Source organism: Ipomoea nil, unplaced genomic scaffold (assembly GCF_001879475.1).
Source record: "Ipomoea nil cultivar Tokyo-kokei standard unplaced genomic scaffold, Asagao_1.1 scaffold0688, whole genome shotgun sequence".
In the NCBI taxonomy this organism is placed as follows: Eukaryota; Viridiplantae; Streptophyta; class Magnoliopsida; order Solanales; family Convolvulaceae; genus Ipomoea; species Ipomoea nil.
This window is the reverse complement of record NW_017617116.1, coordinates 2,301,578-2,319,520: the sequence shown is the minus strand read 5'-3', so window position 1 is coordinate 2,319,520 and position 17,943 is coordinate 2,301,578. Positions and strand designations below refer to the sequence as shown.

Here is a 17,943-nt window from a genome sequence, read left to right as displayed (position 1 = left end):
CAAAAAAAATACACAAATGTAATGATAACAACAACAACAAAATAATTAACAAAAAAAATACACAAATGTAATGAAAGGTAACTCATTGTAGAAGTGTTTACACTCTAATCAACTTAGGGGACCAAATCAATTAGAGGGATGCTTAACATGATTGTATCCCCTTCTTCCAAAATTTAATAATAATTTTTTTTTTAAAAAAACTTATATTAAATGCAATGTTACTTTTTGTTTGTAAAAAAAAAAAAAAAATGTTATAATTGTTTTGTCTTGAGGGCATCCTCAATAGTGAAGGTTTTGGTGTGATTTTTGAGGTGCCAAGTAGAAAAGAAAAGAAGAAAAAAATGAAAAAAAATAAGAAAAATAAATTTCAGACGCAAAGTAAAAAGAAAAAAAAAACAAAAATAAAAACAACACTACAGGACATGCCAACCAGCGCGTGCACTGCACGCGCTAGGCTAGCGTTGTGTCGTGACTTTCCTTTATTTCAGGTGGGTCCCACATTCTAAAAAAACTAAGGTACTTGCAGGGAGAACTTTGCATTTCTCTCTCCGCACCTTCTCTCTTCCAACTCAGTCATATTTGCCTCAAAAATTGTGAAAACCTCACTAATGGGGTTTCTCTAAGAGATTGACAAGGGAGAAGCAATCATGGTAGTTCCTCCCCTCGCTCCCCCACTCAAAGATCGGGTCAAAGACTGAAATAGAAAGCTTTTTCTATGAATTGACAAAAATGAGACGATTTTGAAAGCTTAACTGAAATGGGAAAAGATCATTTGGGATTTGTGTTTGGTGTTAGAAACGCATGTCCCAGAAATCGCCAGTTCCAACTCACATAATACATTAGACGCAAGTGAGCGTCTGAGGTCAACATTTCGAAAAAATAAAAGAAATTACTAAACGCAAGTTCCAAATGATCTTTTTCCATTTCAGTTCGGCTTTCAAAATCGTCCCATTTTTGTCAATTCATGGGAAAAACTTCTCATTTCAGTCTTTGACCCTCAAAGATCAATGATATGAGATACATTTAGATCAACAACATGGTTGCCTCAACTCCCCCATTCATCCAAACCAAATCAAACAAAAAATATATATATATTTTTTAAAAAATTTATTTTATTTTATTTTTTAATAATTGAATAGGCAACCTGCAAAAAAAATAAAAATAAATCAAACAAATTTAGCTGGTAAAGGCTGATTAGACTTTAATTAAATTCGTAGTGGGAATTGAACACTTTGCAGTAGTAGATGGACCTATTTGACACTTCTGTCATTCACTGAAAATAGGTTGCAACTCTATCGACGCCGACTAGTCATCGAGTCCTTATTCCTTGAATAATTCAATTTCATCTTTTGTGTTAGAGCTTACAGTGCATTTTGACTCTTGAGAAAATGTAAAATTTGCATGTTTGACTACATTATTGCTATGCAGTTTGTATTTTTCGCTAGAAATCTAATAACAAAAAAATAAAAAATAAATAAAAAATCACTAGGGTTTCTGCCAAAAACCTTAAAAAAAAAAATCACAGGAGTTTCCGGTGGAAACCAGTGATATAGTTTCCGCCGAAAATCATGCTTTGAATGTTGGCGGGAAATGACCACATTTTTCCCAGTCAACAGAAAATGTTTTTCGTTGACTAGATTTTTCAATTGCATCCAAACACCAAAAACCCATAAAATGATTTCCATAAGTCATTTTCCGGGTTTTCAAACACAACCTTAACAGTGTGCTACAAATTGAATATTCATGCACATAATTTGAAAATGTTAATGGTCAAGAACTAAATGTGATATAAATTAAATATTCATGCACCTAATTTGAACATTTTAATAGTCAATGACTAAAATTGATACATGTATTATAGTTGAGGGACTAAAAATGATATTTTCTTATTTTATTAAAGTGTTTCACATTAAAAATGAGAGAAAAATGAGTTTATAATATTACAAATTTAAATAATTAATCAAATAGATATTGATTTACTTACTGGGGTGTTTATACTACTGACTCTATTACAATGTAGCATTTGTTCATAGCTACTTTCTCAATCAAATGAAGCACAAAAAGATAATATCGCCTAAGCTCAAACCCACAACCTCCCATATAAAGGAGCAACTTGTTGCCATTGAACCGCAAGGTTCTTCTTCTTCTTCTTCTTCTTCTTCTTCTTCTTCTTCTTCTTCTTCTTCTTCTTCTTCTTGCTGTTGCTGCCACCATCATCATAATCTCTAAATTGCAAATTGAAGAGAAAACACTAATTTTTACTGCAAATTGAAGAGGGATGATGTGAAGGTATGCTGCTGAAGGATTAGGGATTAAGGGTTAACATTGCCATTTACCCAATCATTTATTTAGAAAAGTTAGGGTGATCAACGTTTTGTATTTTGGCTGATTGAGCCAATCAATCATTTACCAAATACTAAAAAACAACTTATTAACTAGTCAATCAGTTACTTTTTGGCTGATAAGCCAATAACCAAACACTTCCATTGGTTTAAAAAAATAATAATTTAACTCGTGACAATGCCAACACCACATAATTGTTTATTGGTATACTTACGCCTACAACTCTATGAGCTACATAAAGTCATCAACTAATACATTTTAAGAAGTGAACAAATTTTATCAAGTATCTTGTGGTGTGATGGTATCACTATTACCATTCCAAAAGATGTTGGCATAATGTTGATCAAATACTATAGATAGGTTAGACTGTACTCCGTAATAAAAAAAAAGTGAGAACTTTCTAATATTTGAATTCTCAAACTCTCTTTTAGTAATATCTCAAAAGGTATGTCCTTATTATGCAATTTTAAAACTTGGAGCTACCCGCTGCCCGGTGCCCGCTCCTCGATCAAAACTGGATATCCGAAAACCTATGGAAGGCTGTCACCGTTCCTTTGGCACTTTAGTGTCGGAGTTGTCGACTCTCTCTCTCTCTCTCTCTCTCTCTCTCTCTCTCTCTATAAATATATATATAGATATATAATTTGTTAATATACTTTACAGAAGAATGGTGCATGGTGGGTACGGTAAGCGGAGAGTCTCCGAGAGGAGCAGCCGCCGACCGAAATCACTGGGCGCAGTCCGCGCGGAGAAGAAGTCCAAACCTAAGTCCAAGGCCGTCTCTCTCAAGAACCAAATTCGATCCGTCGAGCGCATGCTCCGCAAAGTACTCTCTCTCTCTCTCTCTCTCTCTCTCTCTCTCTCTCTCTCTCTCTCTCTCCTCTCTCTCTCTCTCTCTCTCTCTCTCTCTCTCTCTCTCTCTCTCTCTCTCTCTCTCTCTCTCTCTATGTAGTGTGTGTTTGTGTTTATGTATATGTTATTGTCTGTATATAGTAGTGTTGTATTCGTTTTTCATTTTGAGTTTATTCATGTCCTGGCAGCTTACTGGATAAGGAATTTGAGGGTAGACTGTAGAGTGTAGAGTAAGAATTCGTCTGAAAAACATTGCTGTTTTTGCAATCCCCTCCCCTCCTGCCCCGTTTTTGCTATAGGAAAAAGGAACTCTAGCTGTTAATTAGGTTTAAGCTGATAAGTGCATCAGTATGGACAGATTGAAATTGATAGAAGGAGAAAAGGGGTATAAACACAGTGAAATTGGGAAGTGAGGTACCAAAATCTCAATGCATGATACTTGAAATGAAAGATTACAGTTTTATATACCAATGGAGTATGCATGAAGGGGTCTCTTTTTTTTTTGGAGAGCTTGCTGAGTTACAAATTCTTGGTAACAATTTCACACTGAATGATGTTGTCATTTTGGAAAGAAATCGACACCAGATGTTTTGAAGGGTTTGAAAACTGAGCTCATATAGGTAGATATTAAGGAACTTGTGACTACTATTGAGGAACTATTGGATTGTTAAGTTCCTTCTAGTGGAAGTTCTTTTTTATGCTGCTGCACTTGTTAAGTGATTTCAATAAAATGCACATATTAAAATATGCCAATGCCTAAGTGCCTACCTTTGTTAAAAGATTTTCTATGCCATGAGAAATCTTGAACATATCTTAAATGACTTCTCTGGATATATTGGTCTTGCCTAATGGTTGGTTCAGTTGCGTTATAATGCATTTAAACATAATCTTTTTTTCTAGGATCTGCCACCGGAAGTTAGAGAGGCTCAAGAAAAAAAGTTAGAAGAATTCAAGAAACAGCAAGAGATTCACAATCGTCTTGCTGTGGAGCGCAAAATATTCCTTAGAAACAGAAAGATCAAGTTTTTTGGTAATAACCAGTTTCATTGCTGCTTTTTGCATTTGATATTTTTCTCTTGTTGTTGCACACATTGAATATTATGTCTAAAGGTTCTGAATGAATGTGAGCTTCAAATTTCTGTGGTCAGAGAGAAGAAAGATTGAAAGACAAATAAGAAGGTTGGAAAGACAGCAGCGCACTTCTTCTGGTCAGGCTCAGGAAACGCAGATTGCTGAGCAACTTGCTAAACTGAAGGAAGACCTTGAATATGTTAGGGTATGCTGTTTATCAATTTCTTTCTGGTGTTCTATGAAGTTTGCCTTCTTACACTGTTCCTGAGCTGGTAGAAGCAAGTTTTTCTTTGCAGTTACTTTGTTTTTTTTTTTTGTTTTTTTTTTGGGTTTTCAGACTTTATTCTAATTTGCATAGTCCAGAAAGTAGTCTAACAATGTGCCAGCATGTGGTGTGTTACATCCATGATTACAATTCCACATTGATAGCATAGAACTCTTAGAAGTGTGGTTTATCATACTATAGTTGGTAGAATCAGTTTATTTGCTCAAGGTGTATATCCTTTTGATTTATTAGCTGGCCATATCTACATTGAAATCTTTAACTTTAATTGCAGTTCTTTCCTAAAACTGAGAAATATGTATCCTTGTTCACTGGAGGTGATGAGGAAGGGATTATTGAAAAACGAACTGAATTGCGCAAACAGATTAAGGCCAACTTAGTTGCTGCCGCTGCTAGTGGAAAGGATTTGGAAGGTAGGCCCTTGAAGTGCTTAAATCTGCAGCTCACCTTTGTAAACTGAGTTCTGACTTATGTAAATGACAACTGATATTGCTTGAGGTTTTTGTATTTGTGGAACTAATGTGTTATCTTGTGCTGCTGCTATCAGAGACAGGGAGTGAAGATGATGGGCTTCTAGATCTAAGTGATGATGATTTCTTTGTGAGTGGAAGCTCAAGTGATGAAGCTGATGCTGATGATGAATGGACTGATAAAAGTACAAGGTTAGATACTTAGTTTGAAGAATTTACAGTTTGCTTATAGTTGCTTCATATAGAAACTACATTTTCCTGCCAAGGGTCAATAGTCATGATTGAGAATGAGGCTTAGTATTATGTCATTGCATTACTGTTTGATTTGTGTTTTAATGAATTAGAGTCAATGGAGATCATTGGCACGTAAAATTTAGTTTCTTCTAACTTTTCAAGTTTCTTTGGTCATTGTGCTGTAATGCAGCAAATACTGTGCAAATCTTCGAATTTTTTGCCTAGTCAATCAGTTCTGACACTTTGCTTTTATCAATGAAGCTTTTATTCGTTCCTTTTTTTTTTTGAAAAAAAAAGGAAAATAAAAGAAGAATAGAATAGTTAGAGAACCCTTCATTCAATAGCTGGATAGTAATTCACTTGCTTTTTGATCTTGAACTTATAAGTTTTTATTACATTCTTGATGTTATCAAAGGGAGCAGGCTTCTAGTGCCTCAGGTAAAGCTGCGTCGGGCATGTCAAGTGATGAAAGGAATCAGGTCATCCATTGAACTATACTATTTTGCTGCTAAAACAATATGCCCAGACAGTTTTACATATATTAATCTTTTCTGTAATGCATTCATGCAGAAGCAGATTTCTGCTCGTGCTCTAATGCCTCCTCCTCGGCCATCTAGCAAATCCTTCTCTAGTTCACTCCATAACAAATCGAGGTTTGGAGGATCTTCAAGTAAGAAATCATCCTACCGAGGGCGTGAAGTGTCATCATCCAGCAACACATCAGATAGCATCAATAGGTCTTCCTTCAGAAAAGGGCATTCCTTGGATTCACTTGCAGGCAACAGTGGAAATCAAAGTTCAAATTCTGATGCACACAAACCGCGAAGAAAGAGGAGGCCAAAAAAGAAAAAGCAACAGGTATAACATGCTCTTTACAATATTGTGATTTTGGTGCTTAACTAGTCCAGGTCTTTAGAGAAATGTTTAGGATGTTAGATGATATCTAAAACACCTTTTCTGGTTTAATGGACAACTGTTTTGGCATTAGCCTGCTGCAAGCATTTTTAAATCTGCTGTTCACATGTCCCATTTGTATATATGAATCTGATCATCTCTATCTCTGATTTGTCAAGGAAACATGTCCCATTCAAAACATGTTTGGTGAATGCATGTTCTTGAGTTAATGCAAATAGCTTATACTAAAGCTTGAATGTGTATTTCTGTACATAAGATCATCATGCTGGTTTTGGATTCCAGTTTTCAGTTTGTGGTACATCTCCTTAGATTTGCTTCTTTTTTTTGTTGTATACAGACATGAACCAAGTTCACATTTGCAGCAAGTACAAGGCTGCAGGATGTCTGTACAAGATTTTGAGAGCTCAACTCCTAACCAAAGTATTCATTGTTTTACGCAATTCCTCTATCTGATGATGATAACGAATCTCATCTTCACACACCCCCCCCTTCCCCTCCCCCCCCCCCCCCCCCCCACTTTTTTTTTTTTTTTTTTTTTTTTTGAAAGCTCATGTTTGGAGTTATTCTACATTTTACTCATTTTCTTCTTGTAGTTGATGCTGAATGTTTAATACATCTAAGGAACTTGTGGTCTAGTGGCATCAAGTTGCTCTCCCATATGAGAGATTGCGGGTTTGAACTTCAGTAGAGGGTGATATTGACTCTTTAGAATAAGAATAAGAATAAGAATAAGAATAAGAATAAGAATAATAATAATAATAATAATAATAATAATAATAATAATAATAATAATAATAATAATAATAATACATACTGGTCATATATTACACTAATATACAGTTACAAAACCAAACATAAATATCACCTTACTTATTTAGAAAGATAAATTCATTTTTTGACAAGTAAATTAACATTTAACTTTGAAGGTAGAGATACGAAGGTACATGTTTAGAAATATTAGAACACTAGTAATTTTTCATTATAAATGTAGAGAATCGGTATATATGAAGATTTAGTTGGGCGAATCGAATTTAAGAAAACCCTAACTAATGTTTTTCAATAATTTGAAAATTTGAAATGCAATGTTAATTTTTAACTACACTTCAATGGCAAAAAAATATATATGTCAAACTTAATGATTAATTAATTATTTAATATAAAAAAGAGAAAATGACACTTTTTCCCCTTGAGTTATATACCTATAGCATATTTCCCCCCTAAATTATTGAAGTGGTTGTTTTTCCCCCTGAAATGTTAAATAGACATATTTACCCTTAAACTAAATATTTAATTTATTTTTTTTCTCCAACAAATTATACCCATAATTTGGTTCAAACCAAACAAACAATATAGCAACCAACCGAAATATTCCAATTACAATTTAGAATCGAAATTCGATATTTAGAGTTTATTAAAATCGTGAACCGGAACGGACAGTTCATGTTCCGAACTGAAAAATAAAATACATTTATTGTTGAATTTAAACTATTTTAAAATAAAGAATAAAATTTTAAAATAAAGACGGTTCAAAATCGCGAATCGGATCCAGAATCGCCGGTTCACGGTTCAAGATTCAATTTTTTTGATACATAATTTTAATAAATTGACATTTAAATATTGAGTTTTAGATCTGAATTATAACCGGAAACTATTAATTCGATTGCTTTAGTATCCGGTTCAATTCAAACCGAACCGTGGTCATCCCTACGTATACGTAATAATTTGTTAGAGTAGTAAAATAAATAAAATGTTTACTTTAAGGGTATAAATGTCAATTTTATATATCAGGGAGAAAAGGCACCACTTTTAAAATAATTGAGGGGACTAATGTGCTTACCTAAATAATTGAGGGGGAAAAACTACTATAAGTATATAACTCAGGGGTAAAAAGTGCTATTTTCCCTATAAAAAAATAATATAAATAAAAAATAACTCAGCTATCCCTCAATAAATTGAAAATTTAAATGAATTATTAATATTAATATAATTTGTTAGTGGTGGACTAAAATTGTCACTTTACACAATTAAAATGAAAAAGTTGTGTATAGTAATAATTAATAGACCGAGTTTGAGTCTACAATATATATATATATATATATATATATATATATATATATATATATATATATATATATATATATATAATTAATGAATTAAAAATTTTATTTTCGCAAAAGAAAACCAATTGTCAAATTTTGATAAAATTAACTAAATGCACGAAAATATAAAGGGAAATTGAGATTTAGCTCATAATTTACATTAATTGGGCAACAGAAGTAGAGTGTAGAACATGAGAACATCGTTACATATCGAACAATACATAGCATATTGGCACGAAAAAGTTGGGAATTATCATTGAAAATTACAGCGGACGACGAGAACGTGCGAGTGATCTATGGAAGCTCCGAAGTCACAGCTCCCGATTCTCCTCATTTGTCTGCTGACCTTTTCCGACATTTTCGTAGGCCAGACCCTCTCCGAGGTTGTCACTCCTCAGGAGGCTAGAGAGCTCCGAGATGAGGTACTTCTCCATCGACTTCACTGCCTCACTCTAACTCAGATCAAACTATTTCTTCAATTTCAGTTTACCCCAATTAATTTTAACCTTGGATTTCTAAGAAATTAGTTTACGTTACTTTTGGCAACAAATACCCAACTTTAGTTCCCTTTTGTTTATGTTTAATCTCTGAAGAAAATGTATTGTTTTGATAATCATTAGTTGTCTGAGGTTTCAAGATGATCTTTTTGGTTAGAGTTATTTTGCATTTGACTGAACTGTCTGAGGTTTGCGTGGGAACATGGGGAGTGTAGAAGAAAATTCATATAGATAACCAAAACAATAAATTAGGTATTGGGAATTATTATTTATTTATATTTACTGGTATAATGTAGAGTAGGTAGAAAGAACCAATAGTTAGATCTTAACTTTTTCGACATTGGGTTCAGTTATTCTCTTTCTTAATGTGGTTTTTTGGCTGCAGAGTATTTGAGAGACTTTTAGCATCATTCTTTCCTGAAAAAAATCATTTACAACATTGTTTATTTTCCCTTTGTAAATTGTAATTAGATGTCAAGTGGTCAATTTGAACTGAAAAAGTTTGTTCATCGTTTAGGTGCGCGAAATGTTTTTTCATGCCTTTGACGGGTACATGGAGCATGCTTTTCCACGTGATGAGTTAAAGCCTTTATCATGTGAAGGAGAAGATACACTTGGTGGCTATGCCCTGACACTTGTAAGAGAACTGCTGTGGTTAATCTAATGTTGTGTGTAAAGACATGCATACAGGCTTAGTGAAGTCATAACTAATGTTGCTATATATGCACTGTTGCAGATTGACTCATTGGACACGTTAGCTTTACTTGGTGATCAGGAGCGCTTCTCTACTTCTGTTGAATGGATTGGTAAAAATCTTCGGTTTGATATTGTGAGTATGGACTTTGCTAAAGGATGTAATGTAGTGTGAAGCTTGTTAAAAAAAAAAAAACAAAATTAGGAAAGATCAATTTTCTATGACCTTGGGATCCCCCAATTTCAAAGCTAATGAAGAAAGATCAATTTAATTAACTAATGAAGTTAAATTTATAATTTCCTCTACTATGTTATCCTTATTTTTATTACTAAAATTGGAAGCCTGTTAAATGAGCCCACAACATCTGGTGGTGGGTTATTAAGCTTTTCCCATTCTCACATAGATATAACATAACGTTGATGATACGATTTTGCTTATTAACTTCCATTAAAAGTCTAGTTATTTGTTGATTACTTCAATGTTGTATTCTAGGTTTTCTTGTATGAGCTGAGAAGTTGAGCAAGTTGTGCCCAGAATGATGTCCCTTTTGCTTTTTCCCAAAAATTACATTTCTGACTGATGCATGTTTACATGGTATTTGACAGAACAAGACAGTATCAGTTTTTGAGACTACAATCCGGATTCTTGGAGGCCTGCTTTCTGCTCATCTCATTGCAAGTGATTACAATACGGTATTACAAGCATACCAGCTATCAATGTAGTTGTTCTCTTGCTCTTTTTTCCTGTCAATTTTAATTTTGTGTATTAATATGCTTTGATGTTAGTAGCTTTGAAACTTTAGCCAAAATATTTACACTGCAGGGCATGAAGGTTTCCTCCTATGATGATGAATTGCTTTATTTGGCTGCGGATTTAGCACAGAGAATCTTGCCTGCATTTGAAACTCCTACAGGTAGTGTTACAAAGTTGTTTGGTGGCCACATTAATATATTGTTTGACTACAATTTCTGGGAATATTCTTCTGCTCTTGTTTTATTTTTTTGCCAATTTTTATTTTAATTGGTTGTTTTATTATTTTCCTTTTTAGTTGCTATTCTTTTCTAGACAAAAGCGCTTCTTAACTGTGACTATCCCTAGAAACCAATCAATCTCTAATTGTAAATACTTTTAAGGCTTGATTTCCTTCTTTAATGGAAACAGTTACTTCAGCGAACATGTAAGTAGTAAAGAGCTAATTTAACTGTTCAACTATATGCAAACCAATGAAGGCCTACATTTAGAAATACATGCCCTCTCCAAACATGCCAATAATGAACCCCTTGGGACTGTGGGAGTATACTATGTCTTAGAATTTTGCCCTCCTATCTGACTGCTGACATGCTTGTAATATTTGTGATGCAGGAATACCATTTGGTTCTGTAAATCTGTTGCATGGAGTTGATGAAAATGAAAGCAAGGCAAATATTATCTTTATTCTCTTTATTTATTTATATTTTTGAATGCTTGACCTTATTTGATTTAGGATGGATAGGTTGGCACAAATAGATAATATTGCAAAGGCAAAACACTTTGTGTTGTTCTTTACTTATTGAAGTGTTGCATTTGTTTGTGATATAGATTACTCTAGCAATATGCAAAACATGTAAACTGAAGACTTTGATATGAACAGATGTAATTGTTCAAAATTTAAGTCTCATAAGAAGAAACCTTAAAAGCTCTCAATCTCTAGGTCTTCAGATTTGATGTTTCCATTTGTCCAACTTCCAATTGCATATGGAACAGACAACTTATATATGCAGCAAATTTTGAATTATGAGAGTCAAGTGTTGTGAATGTAAATTGCAACAAGTTGATGCTTTTATTTGTTTCTATTCTTTGTATGTATGTGTGTTGCTCCCAGGATTGATATATACATAATCCTATAACTAGATTTCTTGGGGTCTAGGTAACATCCACAGCTGGTGGTGGGACTCTTACACTAGAATTTGGTGTGCTTAGCCGCTTGACAAATAATCCAGGTAAGTATATCTGCAATTTGATTATTATCTGACAATTTTGGTACTGAAGTTATTATATTATTCTACCACATTCCAGTGCAAAGTATGCTGTGAGCTTTCATTTTAAATTTTGACTGCCAGATTCTGGGCATGAATATATTTATATATCATATAATATAAGTTGAACATTAGATTTCTGGTTAGTAGGTTAAGGACATTGTTATGCACTTATGCATGTAAATAGGGTAGCTTTAAGAGGATAATAATGACATTGCGGCCATGGATTATGTACTATAAGGTAACAGACCTTTGAGCTTGGCATTGATAAGCATGTGATTTCTGGTTAGAAGGTTAGGGATATAGATAAGCAGGTGATGTCGGGTAGCTTTATGAAGAGAATATGCATATACTATGTACTATAAGGCAACAGACCTTGGAGTTGGAAAACTGGAACAAATGGCTTAAAAATACTGCTTTAATGATGAAAAAAATGAACTACAATCTCAAATCTAAATATGGTATTTAGAACCAATGGTATGTAGCCGAAAGAATAAATACTATCCTCTTAGTATCTTTTTGTGATAAATGTTTAAAAGAATAAGGTTACTTCTGATGCATGCCGAAGTGACGAGACATCTTTTAGAAAGAGTCAAATTGGTCGGTAATATTGTTTGCATAAATTTGCCCAGTGAACATTTTTGTTACTCATCCCTTCTATGCTACTTGTCTCTATCTCCCTTCGAATCATTTTGAAGTTTTGCTTATAACTTTCTCAATGAATATCCAGTTTTTGAACAAGTTGCAAAGAATGCAGTTCGGGGGCTATGGGCTCGCCGATCAAAGATTAATCTGGTTGGTGCTCATATTGATGTTTTTACTGGTGAATGGACACAAAAGGTCATATTTTCTTAGACTAACAACCTTGTTATAGTACTTTCAATTTCTGTAATTTTTATAGAAAATTTAGTTATGCTTGATCTGTAATGCCACTTCCATCCATCAAAGATAAGAATCTAGATTTGAATTTCCAATTGGTGAAAGTCAAGGTGACAAATATGTAAATGAAGTTTTTTCGTATAGGAGTTGGTTGGCTATTTAGATTGGCTTTATTTTGTTCTTTAATATTTTGATAAATATGTTTACTAAGCACTCAAGGGGGGTAGCCCAAGCTAAAGAAAAGCAACTGATTACTGAAGCCTACCATGCAACAACAGGATTAAAGTTTACTATTAAGAAGTTTACTTGCTGTATTCAAGACTTTATTTTTTCCTGTTTGTTATCTTGAGAACTAGCTAGCATTTGTTTTTATTTTATTTTATTTATTATTATTTCTTTTAGCTTTCATCCTTTGTTTTGTTTTTTTATTTTTTATTTTTTATATCTTCCTTTTGACATATTCTTATTATTCTTAAACCTGCTTTCTTGCTTTGCAGGATGCTGGAATTGGTACAAGTATAGACTCTTTCTATGAGTACCTTTTGAAGGTGATTTCTCTATACTAGAGAAGTACTAGTCTGGATATCTCATATCTTAGCAAGCTAGCAGTTAAGGTCTACTTAAGGATAATTTTTGAATTAGTCAGATCTAGTCCTTCAACTTAACGTCTTAACCTAGAGAGTATTGATAAATATGTATGAATAAAGACAACACATTGCAAATTGTTAAAATTTTGAAGTGAGTTGGCAGGTTGGGCTCTAGCATCATTCTCTTATTATTTGTGGATGGTAAGAATCAGATAGCTTTTCCAGTGATAATAAAGCTATGATTTCATGGCCTTGTTTGTACTGGAATGGAATACAGTTCGCAACATTTTATTTATTCCAATTGTGGATAATCAAATTTTGTTTGCTATCACTAAAAAATTTGGTTTGCATTTGAAATTCAGAAAAAGCTTCTAATACACACACACACACACACACACACACACACACACACACACACACACACATATATATATATATATATATATATATATTTATTTATTTATTTTTTAATTTAATTTAATTTTATTTTATTTTATATTTTTTCCCCTGTTACTGAATCTCCAAAGCAATCCTTCTGCACATTTTTTGTTACTATAGAAGTGAAACACTGCCAATGTTGGAATTTCCCTAGTCAGTAGTCATATTTCATAATCCAGAAAAAGTAGTTGTTATGGTTTGTCAAAATGCATTCTAATGGTTCCTTGATTTTCTAATTGACTTTTAGGCTCATTTGTTATTTGGAGATGAAGAGTATCTATTCATATTCCAAGAAGCATACAAAGCTGCAATGAACTATCTATATAGTGATCCCTGGTAAATAATTGAGGTTACGAGGTGTATGTAAGGTCATTTATCCATTTTGAGTTGCTAGTGTTAGGAGGGTAGGCTCTATGCAGAATCATTGAATTTTTTGCATATTATAGATACATCCAATCTGGGATAAGCTCCTAATCCTGTTTGAAGCTGAGCTCATTTTATTATTTGAAGTTATAAAATCAGAGTTTATTTATTTATTTTGATTTTTTAATTATATTTGTAGGTATGTAGAGGTAAATATGAATTCTGCTGCTCTTGTGTGGCCACTATTCAACAGTCTACAAGCATTCTGGCCGGGTCTTCAGGTAACTCTATTAAAAATTTACAACTGCTGTTGCTTACCTAAATAAGGAAAATGTCTTTTGTTCATTACACGCCCGAAGAATTGACAATACTTGGTATTTGAAAGGTTTTAGCTGGGGACATTGAACCTGCCATTCGAACACATGCTGCCTTCTTTAGTGTGTGGAAAAAATATGGTTTTACTCCAGAGGGCTTCAACCTTGCAACACTCAATGTTCAAGTATCTTCTTTGCTCTTATAATCTCTAGTTATTTTGTTTACAGGTTCTCCTTTAATCCAAGAGCTTGGGCACACAAAATTTAGATTAATGGAATCTGCCACACTGATTTATTTATTTATTTTGGGTACAGAAGAGAGGAATTTGGATAGGTCATGAGACCTCTTATATGGAGTCTCAGGCCTTTTGAATACTGAATTAGACAAAAGGAAACATGCTCCCCGTAGCTTCTGATAGAAAGGAAAGTTTTTTTTTTTTTTTGGGTTTAAGACATTTGTTAAGTACACAGATCTAAATTACCTTAGAGGAAATTGGACAGTAACCTGATGGTGATTACATATTCTCTTTCCTTTGAGTTATGAGTGTTAAGAATATAGAGGTTTTAGGTAAGGTCGGTCTCTAAGAGTCACCACTGGCCAGTAAGGTGGAAGCTATATGCTTGAAGCAAGTAGTTGAATAATATGAGATAGTGAAGATATGAGACTGGACTGCTTGATTAACTCAATTATGATAGTCTAGTTTTTATATGCTATGAGATACCTAAGGGAGTGTAGGTTCATAGTTTGTTTTCTAAATGTGATTATTGTGAGACTATGAAAATCCAAGTTAAGCAATTTGTCATTTCCGTTCCTTGATTTTTGTTCCTCCTTCTGTCTCTATCTCTATGTAGGATCCTGGAAGGTACTATATTTTCTTTGATATTTTTTTAGATAGATGCTTTCTGTATCATCATTATCTTGTAGTTTTCTTTATATAGTGACGTATGATTTTTTGTCTCAGCCAGGCCAGAAAAGCTACCCTTTGCGTCCAGAATTAATTGAGAGCACATATTGGCTCTACAAAGCTACCAGGGATCCCAGGTTTGTTCTTCTATGTTAAATTCTGATTTGCCTCACTTATAATAATTGAGAAAAGCTTTCTCTCCTACAAGCATATTATATTTTTAATAAAAATCAATTATTGGCAAACATTTACTGCACTTCTCTTATTGCTCTTTTTGGAGAGTAGGTCATTATTTATGCACTAATATCTTGTCAGAATCAGAATTCAGATATTTATTTCAGCTCCTCTTAAAAGATGTCTCAACTTTCATGGTTAGAGAATCTTGATATTCTTCCAATCTGAAACCTTTATCTAACCCCTCGATGTAGATATCTTGATGCTGGAAGGGACATGCTAGCGAGCTTGCAATATGGTGCACGATGCACTTGTGGATATTGTCATATATCTGATGTTGAGTTTCACAAACAAGAAGATCACATGGAGAGTTTCTTCTTGGCAGAGACTGTAAGAAATTCATATCATATTTAACCAGACTTTAAACATTAGTGATTTTGTTTTGCCTTACAAGGTTGTTTAAAGAAGGAATTTGTAAAAAGTCTCTATTTATCTTTGGACTTGCACTTTTGAGACCAAGACCTCATGGAGTATACTCTAAAAAGAATATGAAAAGAAAGGGAAAAATGGGCTGGGTTATGGCAATGAATGATTTCATTATTTCACCATCCTCTTATGTTTCTAAATCTCTATAAACTTTGCAGGTCAAATATTTGTGGCTGCTTTTTGATTTGGCTGCCGGTCCAGATAACCTAGTTGAAAATGGCCCATACAAGTAAACTCTTATATATAGTGCCCTTGTATTTATTAGAAAATCCTTTTATTATCTTCTACCCTCACTCTTCTGTCTTTACTAATGGTATTTTGGGGGAATTTCTTTTGCTTTTCAAGGTACATCTTCAGCACTGAAGGCCACTTGTTGCCTGCGAGTCCTCAAATATCTCTAGTACATGAGCATTGTTCATATCTTGGAGCGTACTGTAGGACCAGTGATCTTGAACCGACAATTCATGCCTCACACATTGCAGAAATCAATTCTAGTGGATCCTATCCCCATTCCACGGTTTCCACCGCTTCCAGTTTCTTGTCACACCCCAGTTATCAAAAATCCCCGCCCATGTCTGGCTTGATTAAGGTCAGAAACTCGTTGCATAAAGATTTATTTATCAATATGTTATCTTCCCAACTAGCTTGGTTGGCGTGAGTGGCCGTGGACTCTTGTCCCTTAAGAGAGGTCGAGAGTTTAAACCCCCTCTCGTATGGAAAAACCAATCCGGCCAGCACTTTGCCCCTTAATTGGGTCGGCCCGGTGCGAACGGGGATTAGTCTGAGTATGGTATGGGCTTAAAGGTGTCTCCTACAGTTAGGACCTGCTCAGGACACCTCGTGGTCTGGCAAAAAGAAAATATGTTATCTTTCCCAAATTAGGACTCATCATATGGATCTTACTGTTTCATTGATAGGGACTGTGTCAGGGGCTTACTCACGGGCAAAGATTTGGCATATCGTATGTGGCCTCTACAAGTCCTAGTGTAAAGGAGGATAAGCAATCAAGCCAAAGCGAGGCTCCAGCAACTTCGGGACATTCATTAGTACTGGTTACTAACCCTGATATCGACCACTCCCAAACAAGTGCTCAAAATGATCCCGATAATGAAAATGAAAAGATACCTACAGAGAACCAGAGAACGCCTCTTCCCGAGAATGAAGAAAGATCATCTGGGTAGCTGTTAAGCGTTTGGAAGAAGCCCAGCACAAGGCTACATCAGAATGGAGCTTAGCTTTCTGAAACTAGTAAGCGCGATGCAGACTGTTCAAGTGACAGATACACGCATTTTTCCAGCTTCAAATACTGGATTGTAGAGCTGGTGCTGCTAATCCCTGCTATAGGACATCATTGGACTCAGAGGCTGAGAATAGACTTATTCTCGTCAAAAGGAAAAACACGCGACTAGTCACCCGATTCTTTGATTTCCTTGATGGATTTTTGTACCATAGTGAGTTTTAAATTATCAAGTTTAGGTACTGATAAGTTGATTATTGGGTCTCTGGTGTTCAATGTACAATTTATCTCAAATAGATAGCAAGCTGGATGTCATCTTTCATAGTTGTGATTTTGATTTGAGGAAAATTAGAACATTTTGTTGGCTTTCACAGCAGTGCTAGAAACAGAAATCAAAACAAATTTTCAAAATAATGTTTGTTAGCTTCCTCTTTTTTGTTTTTTTTTTTTTGTTTTTTTTTTTTTTTGTTTTTTTTTTTCTTTTTTCTTTCACTTACGCCAGACTAATCCTAGCCTCTAGTTTCCCGTTCCAAAAGTTACTAGAGGGTGTAAATTCGAGTCGCATGAGTAGCCTTTCAGTTAGTTGCCACTCGATACATGATCGGGTACAATATAGGGCGAAAAATCATGTTCTATTATTGTTGGGTGGAGGTCGGGCTAAGTCCAACAATTAGTAGCTTTAGTCTGATCTTTTGGTTCTGTTCAGTGTTGCAAAAATCGCGCCTAATCGGCGCCTAGGCACTAAGCGGTCGGCCTCCTAGGCGCCATAGGCGCCCGCCTAGGCGTTCTAGGCGGGCCCAGGCGCCTAGCGATTTCAACATTGATTCTGCTTCTGTGGGAACTATGCCATTTTGGCCTAACCAGTCCATGATCTTCCTGAGTTTCTCTTCATCTTTCTCACTGTTCTAACTAAATGCTCAAATCTGCCTTGGATACCAACTGCATTAACTCTTTGCTCAAGAAAAAACATATCCTATCCCAACCCATCAACCATTATCTGACAGAATTGCTAACAATAGAGAGATTAGATTACATGCATCCAGGCAGGCAGGCTCCTAAATATTCCAAAGGCTTTGCAGTGTGCAGA

The 17,943-nt window shown here is 34.5% G+C and overlaps 2 protein-coding genes across 3 annotated transcripts; both read left to right on the top strand.

The window, feature by feature from the left end:
• The first annotated feature begins 2,898 nt into the window (after positions 1 to 2,898).
• Positions 2,899 to 6,832, top strand: LOC109176035 (rRNA-processing protein EFG1). The gene is made up of 8 exons (XM_019325444.1): positions 2,899 to 3,169; positions 4,096 to 4,225; positions 4,344 to 4,471; positions 4,824 to 4,962; positions 5,097 to 5,211; positions 5,669 to 5,732; positions 5,824 to 6,111; positions 6,506 to 6,832. Exons 1-8 carry the CDS (start codon positions 3,011 to 3,013, stop codon positions 6,509 to 6,511), a joined length of 1,029 nt encoding a protein of 342 aa, XP_019180989.1. The 5' UTR covers positions 2,899 to 3,010; the 3' UTR covers positions 6,512 to 6,832.
• Positions 6,833 to 8,483: 1,651 nt separating this feature from the next.
• LOC109176230 (alpha-mannosidase I MNS4) lies at positions 8,484 to 17,288 on the top strand. 2 transcript variants are annotated; one of them, XM_019325687.1, is made up of 17 exons: positions 8,484 to 8,689; positions 9,282 to 9,401; positions 9,501 to 9,593; positions 10,064 to 10,150; positions 10,281 to 10,371; positions 10,821 to 10,876; positions 11,365 to 11,437; positions 12,204 to 12,313; positions 12,850 to 12,900; positions 13,625 to 13,713; positions 13,940 to 14,021; positions 14,126 to 14,239; positions 15,017 to 15,096; positions 15,388 to 15,523; positions 15,778 to 15,848; positions 15,965 to 16,208; positions 16,549 to 17,288. In XM_019325687.1, the coding sequence occupies exons 1-17, from the start codon at positions 8,564 to 8,566 to the stop codon at positions 16,798 to 16,800; spliced, it is 1,875 nt and encodes a 624-aa protein (XP_019181232.1). In that variant the 5' UTR covers positions 8,484 to 8,563; the 3' UTR covers positions 16,801 to 17,288. The 2 variants fall into 2 exon arrangements, with proteins under 2 accessions (XP_019181232.1, XP_019181231.1); XM_019325686.1 differs by having other exon boundaries at positions 8,486 to 8,689; positions 16,537 to 17,288.
• Positions 17,289 to 17,943: the final 655 nt, after the last annotated feature.

Excerpts from the sequence above, each read along its gene's own strand:
- LOC109176035 (XM_019325444.1), top strand. The coding sequence starts at position 3,011 with ATGGTGCATGGTGGGTACGGTAAGCGGAGAGTCTCCGAGAGGAGCAGC. Across the intron at positions 4,472-4,823 it reads AAGACCTTGAATATGTTAGG|TTCTTTCCTAAAACTGAGAA; the intron begins GTATGCTGTTTA and ends CTTTAATTGCAG. Across the intron at positions 5,733-5,823 it reads CAAGTGATGAAAGGAATCAG|AAGCAGATTTCTGCTCGTGC; the intron begins GTCATCCATTGA and ends GCATTCATGCAG.
- LOC109176230 (XM_019325686.1), top strand. The coding sequence starts at position 8,564 with ATGGAAGCTCCGAAGTCACAGCTCCCGATTCTCCTCATTTGTCTGCTG. Across the intron at positions 9,402-9,500 it reads GTGGCTATGCCCTGACACTT|ATTGACTCATTGGACACGTT; the intron begins GTAAGAGAACTG and ends GCACTGTTGCAG. Across the intron at positions 10,372-10,820 it reads TGCATTTGAAACTCCTACAG|GAATACCATTTGGTTCTGTA; the intron begins GTAGTGTTACAA and ends TTTGTGATGCAG.